This window comes from Oculina patagonica, chromosome 12 (genome assembly GCF_052425735.1).
Source record: "Oculina patagonica isolate OP01 chromosome 12, crgOcupat, whole genome shotgun sequence".
Classification (NCBI taxonomy): Eukaryota; Metazoa; Cnidaria; class Anthozoa; order Scleractinia; family Oculinidae; genus Oculina; species Oculina patagonica.
In genome coordinates this window covers 20,964,495-20,978,321 of record NC_135769.1, presented here as the reverse complement: position 1 = coordinate 20,978,321, position 13,827 = coordinate 20,964,495, and the positions used below count along the sequence as shown (strand labels likewise).

Below are 13,827 nucleotides of genomic sequence, written 5' to 3'. Positions count from 1 at the left end.
GACTGAGGTCAAATGTGGTTAGTACTGGACCAACTATAGGGCAGCTAGTTTATGGAGCCGTGTTCTTCGTCCATGCATGGGAGTTTGTTGCATCTTTGGACACCCTGGGGCGGTTTACAGGGGAGAGGACGGGAAAAATGCAGTATTGTTATGCTGAAAAAACTGACTACAAGTCCGAGTGTTTCTACGAGTGAATAGTTGGCCAATTAGTGCAATTTTGCCAATAGCAAGATAGTAAGACTAGGGGTTTTTCGAAGGAGAAAAGGGGGGTGGGAGGATAGCGGTAAGGAACCCAAGCTTCTGGTTTTGAAAAATATCACCACCATTTATCCACGAACCAGTTCAGAACAACAGTTCATGAGAATCTTTACTTGTTTTATTTTTTTAAATAAAATCTATTTTTTTTATATTATTATATTATATTGTTTCTCTGTTTTCATATTTGTTGCTCTATATCGACTATAAAAAGCTCTGTACACAATTCACTTACGCGACCTATTCAGCAAGTACTAAGTACTCCGTCTATTGATTACAACACACAAAACTTCATAAAATATATATCCTAATTTGTAGCAGCTCAGAAGGCGTTATCCTTGAATGTAGTCATAGTACTGCTCCACAAGGTGACTTATGTGAGCAAAAGCAGTTCTAAGACCAATCTTTAAAAGACCTGAGAAAACAAATAAACGACAAATGAGTAAAAACAATGTACAATATTACTACAAAACGAATTTTGGTTGAGTTGAACATTACCTAAAGTTTTGGTAATAAAAATAGATGAGCATTCAAATGATACCTTAAGAATTTTTTAGAGAGGTTTTCAATTGAGTGTCGTTAGACCAAAACCAAACTAACCACTCTGGCCAACCACAATGTATTAAACCAATCAAAATTCGAAGCAAATACGTGTAGCCGGCACGAAGCACGGGAAAACTTGTGGAAGGCGGTCGTAATTGGTTATGGTTTTCTTTTGATTGGTTGAGAAAGTTGCGCGAGTTTTCAGTTTAAAGCAATCACTTAGCGAAGTAATGCAAAATAAACCAAAGCAAAGATAAATTACTTTCGACGCTCAAGTAAATAGCTCTAACCATTAGTTTTTACCTGATTTGTAGCTTCCTTCCAGCATTGTCTGCAGTGAGTCTTGAACGTCAATTTGAACTAGTAATACTGCTTTTGTGTGCACCAAGGAGCCTGGAGGAACAATGGAAATGGTCTAGATTTTTTATCAGAACGATGTATAAATTATCCTTATGGACGCTAAGGGGCTATCTACAACGCATGAAACCCTTGAGGAATAAACAGAAAGAGGGCCTTAAAAGAGTTTTCATCAGCTTAAAGCACATAAAGATAAGCTAAGATAGATGTAAGACATGTTCGTAGCCCTTAAAAAAGCAATACCAAATATAAGATTGTTTCCCTATTAGAGAGTGTCTTGGTTTTAAATTGCTTAATAAACATTAAATTTGTAATTAAGTAGTAATTAAGTAGTTAAGGGTTCTAATGACAGGGAAGGCTCGATATTAAGGCACTTTGTGAGCCCACGTTCCATGAAATTGAGCCTAACGAGAGGGCGGTGTTTTGACATCTTAGGTAATCGTGTGCCGGTAATCCTCGGGAGTTTTCGCCCATGTTTGGAATCTTTCGTGTGATCTTCGGTGATGTGCGGAAATCTTCGGGTGATCCTTACTATGTGTTATAATAACTGGCCGGTAGCCCTATAGATTCCTTCTCAATTCAATCCCAAGTTACAAGTAAATGAATCCAAGCAAAGCAAAGTAAAATCTTTAACCTCGGGTGAGATATTCTTTGAGCAGAAGTCTTCCGTTGCCAAACCGACTAAGCCGTTCGATCTAACCCATATCAGGACTTTCGGGATTAAAAACGAGCGTGAATGATCACATGTTCTCTAGAGACTTCGCAGACTACACACAATCTGCGAGCACGCTTACGACTGGGCAACAGTTAGGCCCTAAACTCGAGCACGTTCCCAGACTACATGCACGACACAAAGTAACGTGCCATCACACATTCAGCGCATTCTCTTCGAGGCGACATGAACTGCTAAATAACAAAGCTCACAGAAGCGTCGAAGAAACACATTACCTGATGTGGTTATAGGTGATAATACAAATCCCGACAAACCCGCCTGAACTCTCGTGAAACCCTGAAATCAGACATATTAGCGTGTTATCTAATTATCAACTCACCCACACCCTAAAACTGAACATGTCTGAAGATTAACGCGCGCAGTTGATGCATTATCACCTTATCACGCACAATCCTATTAGTACATAGTTATACTGATCCATGATGCTCTGACAGACCACCTCTAAGCTTTTTCCTAAGTCTTGCATGTCTTATACGGTTGCCACAGGCATCAATTTCCAAAATTCCCTGACTTTTCCCTGACTTTTTCCTGATAAGAATAAACTTTCCCTGACCATGATGCTCTGACAGACCACATCTAAGCTTTTCTTAAACCTTGCATGTTATATACAAACACGCAAACTAGCTATGTCACGATATTCATAGTTGCCACAGGCATCAGTTTTCAAAATCCCCTGACTTTTCCCTGATTTTTTGGAAGCCTCTGCTTGCAAAAAAAAACACATGGCTAAGATCACACTGACCTCAAACGTTTCTTCCAACTATCAATGGTATTAAATCAGAGGTGACATAATTTTAATTTCCCCTGAATTTTCTTCAAAATGTCAAAAAGACTCAAAATAATTCTCCCTGACCTTCAAGAATTTTATTTTTCCCTGACCATTCCCTGACCTTTGGAAACCTTGGATATGCCTTTAAATCGAAAGAAACTTTATAATAACAGTTTAGTAAGCTAGAAAAACACAACAGAGGTTATATTAAACCCTAATCGAACAAGATTGTTGCAAGATTGACACGGATCAGCAATGCACGAACTCGAAAAAATTTAGGAAAAGTTTTACAAAATACTGTCAAAATGCACTATACATGACGAATGCTCCTTTAAATTGAACGAAGCCGCTCTCTACAGCGTTTCGAAAACTCTTTAAGAAACAAAAAGTAAATCCAAGCAAGCCGGAAAACAGACCGATTGGTCAAGGTTAGAAAAGAATGAAACAGATTGCGTGGTTTCTATTGTTCAGAAATCATTCTATTTCACATTTGGCGACTTTTCAAGCGGGTTATCGCCTTTGAGTAGCAGCTTCCTGTTCGCTTTGTTTGAAAAATGTATCTGACGGTTTATCTTTTAATCAAGTCGGACAGGAAAATGCTATTACTAGGCCATGGCCACGAGAGAAGACTGAGCGGTGAAACTGTTTGAAATGTTGCCAAATTCACTTCTTAACCTTGTAAATCCCTTTCAAATAACTGAGCATAAATAAAATAAACATAATGATAAACCTCATTTTACTTTGCTATAAATATAACAGAGCCAAATAAGTGCCGTTTTGGCCAGATCCGACTCCCGAAAATAACCCTCCTCCCTCAGAGAACTCAGTGTGATCCTTATTGTCCAATTAAAACAACACAACCACTCAAATTTGTGACGACAGCTTGTCGTCCTTACAAGACGTCACGTGACTTCGTAATGCCGCTGTCAAACACTGCAGGATTGGTGAATTTTTTCGGATACGAATTCTTTCAAAAATGGTACTTGCCTGCACTTGTGGGATTTGCGAGTGATGCGTTGACCATAATACCATTCCTACAATATAGTATTGTGCAAACGAGAAATTAGCTTAGTTTCAACACTTAAAGTTGATCACTTTAAATCGATAGATAAAGCATGCTCTGTTAAAGGCTTCCGCTAGAAACCACAAGTAGTAGATATTTACCTCATCAACTTAGCGGCAAGTAAATCATGGGACTTTGAGCCGGTTAAGAGTTACGCAAAATGCGGAGAGAGCGGTACAACTTTGAGCCTTGTTGCAGTTTCTCGTAGCACAAATGCCTGTTGCTACAAATCCGAAAGATGCGCGGAGTAGTTGACAAACAAAAACGCGCAAATATGCACACTAGGCTGCAACTTGCAATATTGCACATGACTACAAAGCAATTGAAAGGTAAAGTCTGCGTTCGAGCCCAGTAGCCTAGTGGCCCATCAGGCCGGAGCTTATCCCGGTTTCCGTGGCATGATCCAACTAAGAGTATTTCTTCTCCCCCTGGATGGGACGCAAGTCCATCGCAGGATAACCCCCAGCATAAAATTCGTCGGTGCCCATTTATACACCTGGGTGGAGAGAGGCGCTATGAAACTAAAGTGTCTTGCCCAAGAACACAACACACTGACCCTGCCCAGGGATTGAATTAGGACCACCGCGCCTCCCACAATGGCTACATAACAAGTTGCATAAAATTGTTTACAGTACAATTTCAACTTTCTAACATTTTGACCTGTCCCAAACTTAAAATCTTAATACCTGACGTTCCATTTCTAGTTAAGTATGACGGCATCCACATTCTCTGCAGGCACACATCCCGCGGGGAGGCACTCGGGAGAGGAAGACTGTATTTATTGTACACGATCCAAGCATGTGGGATAGACTCTACAAGCAAGATAGATAGAAATATGATGTTAAAGAAAATAAACATACTCAAAATTTTTTTTTTTTGAAAAAAAAAAAAAAAACAAACAAAAACAAGAGCCGAACACTGCGAATTTTATACGCCCGATTTCTCAAACTAATTTCCCTTGCAATTAGAAGTTAGAGAAATAAGGATTTCACTGTCAGTGGTATATGAACGTGGGATAAGCCCCCGCCGCGCCTCCTGGATTGGCCACACTCCCTCAGAAGAGAATGTAACAATGTGACAAGACAAGCCTTGCACTACCACCCACAGGGAAAGAGGAAAGTTCCCAAGGAACAATTGGAAGCGATCCATGCTGCAGGAGTTGGAAGGAGTAGGCTACACCTGGGAAAAAGCTAAAGCATTAGTAAAGAACCGTGTGCGCTGGAGGAAACTGGTGGACGCCCTATGCTCCCAAGGGGGTGAAAAGGAACAATGATGCGCCTCCTATTTTCGCGCTCTTTCCTGACGAAATTCAACGGTGCCTGGGAACAAGGCAGTAAATTTTACAAATCAACAAAAGTATGGTAAACAAAAAAGTAGAGAAATCAAGAAAAGTGTGGTACCATCTATTTTCTGTAGAACCTCTTCTCCGCGAAATGGTTGGTCTAGCTGAAACAAAAATGAAATTTAAAATTGACTAAGTATCATCTTGCATTAACATACCAGCGAAAGGTCTCGTTAGCCCTCTTATGCGAAGAAATTTGATCAGAATTTAAAGTTATAAGCATAATGAGATCACACTTCCTAAAAAAAGGATTGCTATATGCAGGGGAGCAGGGATGGTGCAGTGGTGAGAGCGCTCGCCTCCCACCAATGTGGCCCGGGTTCGATTCCCGGACCCGGCGTCATATGTCGGTTGAGTTTGTTGTTGGTTCTCGTCCTTGCTCCGAGGGTTTTTCTCCGGGTTCTTCGGTTTTCCTCCCTCCACAAAAACAAACACCTCTAAATTCCAATTCGATCGGGAATCCGAGGGCCCCAGGTTTGTCAGTCGAAAGACTGTTATGTGCAACCCTCGTTAAACAAAGTTGATTTATTTATTTATTTATTTAGGCTCCTGCTATAGGGAATTTAATGGCAGGCACCCTTTTTCTCCTGGAAAACAACTACATTTGTGATCCATCTGTCACACTCATTTCGTAACAGGCCCTTAGCCTATTGAATCCAACCAAAACCAGCGATGGGTTTCAAAGGGAGATTGGAAACATAAGAACTTTTCCAGTGGTACGGAAAATTTCCGACTTTGCGGTCGGCGGGACTCCTCTGGAGGTACCCGACAATTTCCGAACGGATTTTCCGATATTGTCTGATCCATTTAACTTTCAATCGAAATAGTCCGGCGGCGGTCTGAGGGTTAATGGTTTTAAAGAAACAGAAGAATCGTTCAAAGTCTTCAAATGGTGCGGAAATTTTCGTACGTTCCGTTCGAAGGAACGCCTCTGAAGGTACTCAACAATTTCTTAACGAGTTTTCTTGAGATTGTCTGATCCATTCAACTTCCAACCTAAATATTCCGGCTTTTTGGGCTAAAAAAAAATCGTTCAAATGGTGCGGAAAATTTCCTGTGTTCCGGTCGGCTCTGCGGTCGGCGGAGCACCTCTGGAGGTACTCAAGAATTTCTTAACGGATTTTTTAAAGATTGTCTGATCCATTTGACTTCCAACCGAAATAGTCCAGCTTTTTGGGCTAAAAAAAAACAACAGAAAAAAAGTCGTTTAAATGGTGCGGAACATATACTAATTTCCGGTCGGTGGAACTCCTCTGGTCCCCTCTGGAGGTACTTAACAATCTCCGAACGCATCTTCCTCAACTATGAATTCCTGTAAAAGGATTTTTCTCTCACCTTGCCGCCTTTTTGCATCGCTAGCCGAAGATAATCATAGGCGATGTCTGGATGAACTGGAATAACTCCCTCGACCTAGGATTAAAAAAAAAAAAATGTGTGTGTTTAAATGAGTGTTTTTTGGGGGTTCTTTATTTTTTCCGCTTTTTCTACTATTTTCTTTTAACGTTTTGTTGGGCCTTTTACATCGCACTCATTCAGGCAGCTTTTCAAGGACTTTTTTACGCGTTATTAACTGATTCTCAAGAACATCTTCTCAAATAACAAATGAACTTTCTCCGGGCATTATCCTTATGCAGTGCTGTCCATCGCTATGCCTGCAGTGTGGGTACCTCAGTCTGGAGATGCTACCTGAGTGTAGTGAGTCCATTTGCACTATTAAACATATTAAGACGGAATCTACTAGGAAGTCGAGTAATATTTATTAAAGTTGGACAAAAATCAAGTACCAGAATAATTTAAATCCTATTGCGTTATTTCCTACCCTTAATAAAAAGTAAAGATGTAAGTAATTATCCGTGGAAACACCAACAACAATTTCTTATCAGAGTCTGAGAAAATGAATTTCAAAGTTCACAAGGTATAGGCAAAAGCTCACATCTTTTAAGCGATTCATGGGAATTCAGTGGAACTTCGAAATTTGTTTTCGATGTTTGGTGTTGTTAGAAAAGATTTCTTTCGATAAGATATTTGAAGCAGTAACACAAAAGCTTGCAATCAGGCGTAAATAGCTTTGGTACATAATTTTGTCCAATAACTACTCGAAGTCCTGGCGGATTTATTTCCTCTTAACTATTTTCCATCAGGGCTCCTGTTGATAACAGGTTGCATTTAAGCTCCTGAACGAACTACCCTGAGCCGTATAATTTAATGAAGGTGTCTACCGCTACTACTACTGCCTCAGGTGTAATCCTGTTCCTTAAGATTACAAGCACTCACTTCAGTTTTAAGATAGTTCTAAAATTAATAATACAGTTGAACCCCGTTATTTCGAACCGTCAGGGGAAACAAAAAATACAGTTGACCCCCTTATTTCGAACCGTTAGGGAAAACAAAAAATAGTTTGAAATAGCGGGAGTTCGAAATAGCCGATAGTAAATGACTGAAGGGCAAATCCAAGGGAAACGGGTTTTAGTTCGAATTAACAGGGAATTCGAAATAACCGAGTTCGAATTAGCGAGGTTCAACTGCTGAACTGCGTATAGGCATCATAGGCACACGAGGGCTACAGCACTCAGGCCTTTGCATGGATTGTAGTTTACCTTTACAGCAGCCTTGTCATTATGTGTAAAGCTAAGTCGTGATATTGTTATTCCATTCTTGGTATCAGTTTTCTTCCAGTTCCCACAATCAATGATTCCGCAAAGATTCGTCCATTGCTGTAAAATGCCACAATGACAAAAATGAATAAATTATCCTAAAGTTTACAAACAAGCTAGAGGTTACTGTACTTTGGAGAAATTAAGACATACTAAACAAGAAAATCAGGGTGGATCCAGGTTTTATTGTTATTGGTTGTTATTGTTTTATTGCTGGCAAGTGAGTGGTGAATAAGTCTATGTCCTTTGTCAACAACTGGATCATTATTTTTGCAAAACTTGTGCAGCACTGTGTATGAATGTGTTTATTGCTTTTATTATTATTTTGTTTATTTCTTAGTCAGTTAGTCTTACTTAAATATTAGTTTTAAAATAAGGAGCTGCCTCAGTAACATTTACCTCCATCCTCTGAAGAGGATCCAGACATACTTCTTCTTTGGTACCATCTGTCCCCTTTTTGCCAGACTGTAGACAAAGCCAAAGGAAATACAGAAATAAATTATTAAAAAACATAAATGTATGTTTGTAGTGGTCATGCACTTAGTTTTGAGTAAGCTATCTTCCAGGCATGCCACTCAAACAGGGGTTCAATCAAAAAAGCAGTAAAAGAGTAAATTAGTCAAATAAATATAAACATGCAAACTGTAGACAACTTCAAAGTTCTAGCACAAGGCACAGGCCTTTTGGATGCATGCCAGGTGTAGGAGAGAAAACGTTTTTGTGTGTACTTTAATTCATTTCTAATGTTTATAGAGTCTTAACTACTTGCATTTGATTTATATGTTTTCATATCTTATGTTGTTATATAGCTGGAATTTTTTTCCCAACAATGCACGCTCTCATTGGCTACTTGGAGGTCACATGACATCTAACAAGAAAAATGTTTCCTGCTAGCAGTCTCTGAGTTGGTAACATTGCAAAATCTATGATGTCAGAATGTTGATCAATGACTGCCGTTTTTCCAAGTCTTCATTGTGCTATAAAACAAATTGCTTAATGACTGGTCAAGATTCTGGTTTAGGTTCTTGGGAAACAAAATTAACTGTTTCCCTCAGAACCAGTCATTAAGTATTTAATGCATACTGGCAAACTGTTTGGAAAATCTGATGAAATATAATCCCATCTAGGAAGGGAAGCAATATTTTTAGCCACTTAATACTGCAGAAAAAAAAGGGCAGCCCCGAGCCAAGTGGCCCATACTGACAGAGCATATCTCGGTTCCAACAGCATTAAGCAGCTAGGAATATTTCTACTCCCCCCTGGATGGGATGCTAGTCCATCGCAGGGTACCTCCCCCCCCCCCGCTCCACCCCAGCATTATTTCGCCGGTACCCATTTATACACCACCAGGGGTGGAGAGAGACACTATGAGAGTGATCTTGCCCAAGAACACATGTACAACACTGACAGTGACCCGGCCAGGGCTCAAACCCAGAACCTCCAATCCTGAGTCTGGTGTGCTAGCCAGTAGGCCACTGCGCCTCCCACTGCGCCCTCCCACTGCGCCCTCCCACTGCACTCTCCCTCTCTCATAACCAGTAGGCCACTGCGCCTCCCTGGAGAAATATTAGGGACCTTCAGATTTGACTACGAGTACGACATTGAGTATGAGTATGACTTTGGAATTTCTACGCTTGTATCCCCCAAACTATAACTCTTTCCTGTTGCTGACTAACACATAAATAAACGTTAGGGATAAGATTTGTGTGATAAGTGATTATAGGAGGCACACGATTTGGTTTGAAAACTCGTACTCGTACTCAATCTCGTACTCGTAGTCCGATCTGAAGGTCCCTATTATTATTAGCAAGCCACTTGGCTCCCAAAAGGCTTACCCTTCTGTTCAGCCTCTTTTTAACACTTATTCTTCTCTTGTCAAATTTGTCTTGTGTCTCTGTTTCAGACTCTGTCGCAGCATTAAGCACTTCCATCCAGCTCAGCTTGTCATCTACAGTTTCTGTTAGGTCAAAAAATGCTTACACTATCATAACAGAACTTGTTATTTACTTAGGGACGGATCATTACTTTCTTGGAAGGGGGGGGGGGGGGAGTATGAAATATTTTCCTCTGCAAACTTTTTTTTAGTTTATGCATCTCTGCAAACATTTTTTTTTCGAAATTCATACTATATTTTGTTATACATATTGTGTTTGCAAACAATTTATTTTGTGTTTTTTAGGCCCTGCAAACAATTTTTTTTTCAATATTTTTCATACCCCCCCCCCCCCCACCCCCCATCCTAAAAAATATGGTCCGTCCCTTAGTAAATGTACCTGAGTAGCTAGCTGGTTGAACCACTAAGGAGCAGGCCAATGGTCGTTGGAGAATAGTTCATCAATTTGACATTCCAGAGAGCCCCATTGGGCAAAAATACTGTAGCTTCAGAAGAGAATAATTTCTTATAATAAGCTAGTTCTTTTAATAAGCGTCACTTCCAGACTATAATTATTTTATTTTAATTTTTAATTTTTTTTTGGACTAATAAATTATACCTGGAGTGACTATTAACATCTTATATCTTGCCAACAATGAGTTTTCAGTCAGCAATGCAGGCACTCTAGGAAAGATTTCTGTGTTCTCCCAACAAGAGTCAAACCTATGACCTCCTGGTAACTAAACTGATTGCTCTAACACTGCACTGAGCTACAGGAGTTCTACTAATCAGAGCCCATTGACCATTGAACTGTATAATTTAGTACATCTTGTTCTTTACCAAAAGATAACAGTTAAAATGATAGTCAGTCACCCTACCTTCCACTGGCTAACACATACACCCACCACCACCCATAGGGAGGAAAACATTTGAACTCCTCTCACCACAACTGATATAATAAGTTCTCCTGGCAAAGTTGTCAAACACTGGACCAAGAGCAAAGCAGTTTGGTTTTTTCTTTCTTTCCCCTTCTTCAAGTTCACGTGCAGCATCTACAGCAGGAAAAAACATGTGTAAAGTTCTGACAAATCTACTTGAGAAAAGATGTATAATTAATTACACTGTAAGTATAATAAGCTTAAGATATCTAGTACAAGTCTAAGGAGAGTTTCATTGCCACACACAGCCATATAGCTTATCCTGGTTTCCACACCATGATGTGGGTGGCTTAAAGTATTGATACTCCCCCCCCCCCCTGGATGGGATGCTAGTCCATCGCAGGTTAGGCTTCAGCATTACATGTATGTCAAGTTTCCCTAATGGGTTGTGATACCCATTTCTACTCCTGGGTAGAGATCAAGAGAGGTACTGTGAGAGTTAGCTTTATCCAAGAACATCCAATGATCATGACCAGTATGTATAGGCAGATCCAGGGAGAGGGGTTGAAGGGCGAGGGTAGTAACTCATATTATGCATGCACCTTGTCAGATAAGTCCAGTTCGATTTTTTTACCGCTAAATGAGAGGTGCATGTTCCCCATGACAGGCATCACAAAGTGTCCTCATTGGGTAAAAGTTCACCAAAACACACCAAATTCTGTCAAACATGAAGTAATATGTAAATGTCAAATAACACAGTCAAACACGAAGTACTCATTAAACAGATACTTGCTTTCAATCCTGGACATAAGCTGGCTCCTTGACTCTTTTGTATTGCAGCATTTTTCTGAATTTACCCTTGAGGTGTCTCTTATATTACTGTAAGTTTCAGCAATAACTGTATCGATAAATAAATACTTATGAGCCTCTTTATGGGTACCCGCAGACTTTGTTTCCGTCATATTTTTTTGTAAATCTTTGATTTTTTTAAGCAGATCTCCGTTTTATGTATTTTTGTAGTTTTCACCATTATAATGACTTTCTGTGGTTTCCTTGCAATCATTGTTAATAATGCCATGAAATGTCAAAAATTGAGAGATGAGCAGAGAAGACAGATATTTCTTTTAGTTTTTATGCATTTTATATCTTAATATTCTATCTGATCACGCAAATTTTTGAAAATCTTCGCTTCAAACTTGAGATCTTCGCTTTTTTTTTCGTGGTAATTGTCGCATCTTTGATTTCTTAAGAAATACCCATTCTGAGAGGCTCACTTATGTTTGGTCAAAGCCTTACAAGTTGAATCAAGTTCGATTCTTCCAGCTGGCTGATTTGACGCTATATCGTCCATTTTCCTACAAAATATAACCAACAACAAAAATTCTTGTCATAATTTGCTTGTCATACCATTTCATTCTTACAGTTGTACCCTTTTTATATTCATGGGCATCATCATTGGTACTCAGAAAAAATGTTTTTATTTATGAGGGTGATAAAGGGGGTGGGGGGGGGCATAGAACACATTTCACAGAAAATGAAACAGCCCTTTCACAATTCACGAAAAAATGATAATATTAGCATTTCATGCTTCACGAAAAAAAGAAGCCATTTTGGAAAATCAGGGTTCACAGCTACTATGGAAATCATGATTCACAAGGAAAAAATAGGCATTCACAGCTCATGCGAAAAAATAAGGGCCGGTCACGGGTCATGAAAATACCCTCACTCTCATTATTTTATAGGGTGTCTGTATTGAGTGGACTCGTATGGATAGCGTCACCAAGTTAAATGTGTTTTTAAGAAAACAAGAAAAAAATAGCAATGAAAATACACGATTATGTAAACTTTTGCAAAGTCTTCACACATTTTGGCTGCAATATGTCTTTCACTTAATTTTGAATTACTTAACTTTTTTGTGAGCCGAAATGATTCAACTTATAAAAAAAATAAAAAGAACCTTATCTAAATGTCGGTGAATTTGCACTGTTGTGCTAATTGTTTGACAATGTAAATCAACAAACCAAATATATGCAAATTGGACAAAACTTATAAAGAGTCCCAACAGTGGGGAGGGAGACTTTATGGGCAGTAATTGGCTATTCAAGCTAAGGTAAGGATGTGAATACTAGACGACTGCAAACAAATCAAGTTCTATGGAGGATTTAAAGCAAGGACCTCAAGATTTCAAATCTGCAAGATGACTTTTAACAGATGACATTATCACGTTCCAAAAATCATATAATGTAAAAGCGCTAAATGTCTGTTAATGAATTTAATATTTGAAAGTGTCCACAGTAATGAAGTTGACTTTGACATAGAACACTGTGCACATAAAACTGTTTCTGTCAGGGCAGGTATAAATAAAAGCTATTCACTTGTGGGTTATTTCGTGATGAACCATTCGAAAGTATTTTATATCGAAAGTACTCTTTCTTTTTTTTCAAGGTTAATCATAAAATGAAACCTTCAGGTGTCAGCTGTAATAGAATACCTTAAAGTTTGTGTAAATATAAGCTTATGAAGGTTAATGCGATTGTTATCAAATCACGAGAACAATATCACTCAGAAAGGTAAACTCGGACGAGCCACAAAGTCTCGAGTATCTTTATAAAGGTCCAAAGATCTTCCACAATATAACCTTAATGGCAAGTTGCGGGTACGTTTCACGTTCTTGTCACGTTGAGTAATAAATATATTAATAATAATGTTCGAGGCCATGACTACTCATAAAAGCCTTGGGCTTGCATCAAATATTTATGTAAGCTTTTGCTACCGTTAACAAAAGTACCAAAAAACAATTATTACAATCGACGCACCTGTAGTAGGACCATGATGTCCCGTGCTGATTTCGCACTAGCCGGCACCATCGCTTCCGCCAATTTGTCTGACCAAGGACAGCTTGCCCGCTTTCCTTTACTGCCCAGCCTTCCTTAATAACAAACTCGTCCTCCATAAAGCACACAAATATTGACTCAGTCAAACAAACAAGATATTCTTGAGCGCAAACGAGCAAATGGAAATGAAAGTTTCTCGTCGGCCATTTTGGCTTTTACCCATAATTCATTTCCCACCTGCATCACGAAATCTGAATGCAAATATCGCAGAGCGAAAATACAACAATTTCGCTGCCGTAGGGTGTACCGGTCATACGGTACGGGTAGTCATATTCATTGAAACAGTAATCGAAATTTCTCAATTATATACCCTATTCAAGACTTCTAGAAATGATAAATCCACAGAAAATTATTACTTAGCCCAAGACAAAAGCCCTAACCTCTATTCATTTAGTGGCTTTGGAAGGTCCCCGCATTTACAGCTAAATGATGGGCACCCCCTCACCGAGAACACCTATGGTGCTGA

General features: G+C 39.3%; 2 protein-coding genes across 2 annotated transcripts in view; one reads left to right on the top strand and one right to left on the bottom strand.

Moving 5' to 3' along the window:
- Positions 1 to 13,827, top strand: part of LOC144633984 (L-xylulose reductase-like) — a 133,913-nt gene that overhangs the window by 25,082 nt on the left and 95,004 nt on the right. The gene's annotated exons all lie outside the window — the stretch shown is intronic.
- On the bottom strand, positions 359 to 13,812 carry LOC144633972 (uncharacterized). Its single transcript, XM_078492907.1, has 13 exons — positions 13,284 to 13,812; positions 11,764 to 11,822; positions 10,534 to 10,641; positions 9,552 to 9,673; positions 8,116 to 8,181; positions 7,660 to 7,776; positions 6,398 to 6,472; positions 5,121 to 5,166; positions 4,407 to 4,532; positions 3,645 to 3,691; positions 2,104 to 2,164; positions 1,102 to 1,191; positions 359 to 670 (listed from the first exon to the last, which is right to left on the bottom strand). The coding sequence occupies exons 1-13, from the start codon at positions 13,418 to 13,420 to the stop codon at positions 588 to 590; spliced, it is 1,137 nt and encodes a 378-aa protein (XP_078349033.1). The 5' UTR covers positions 13,421 to 13,812; the 3' UTR covers positions 359 to 587.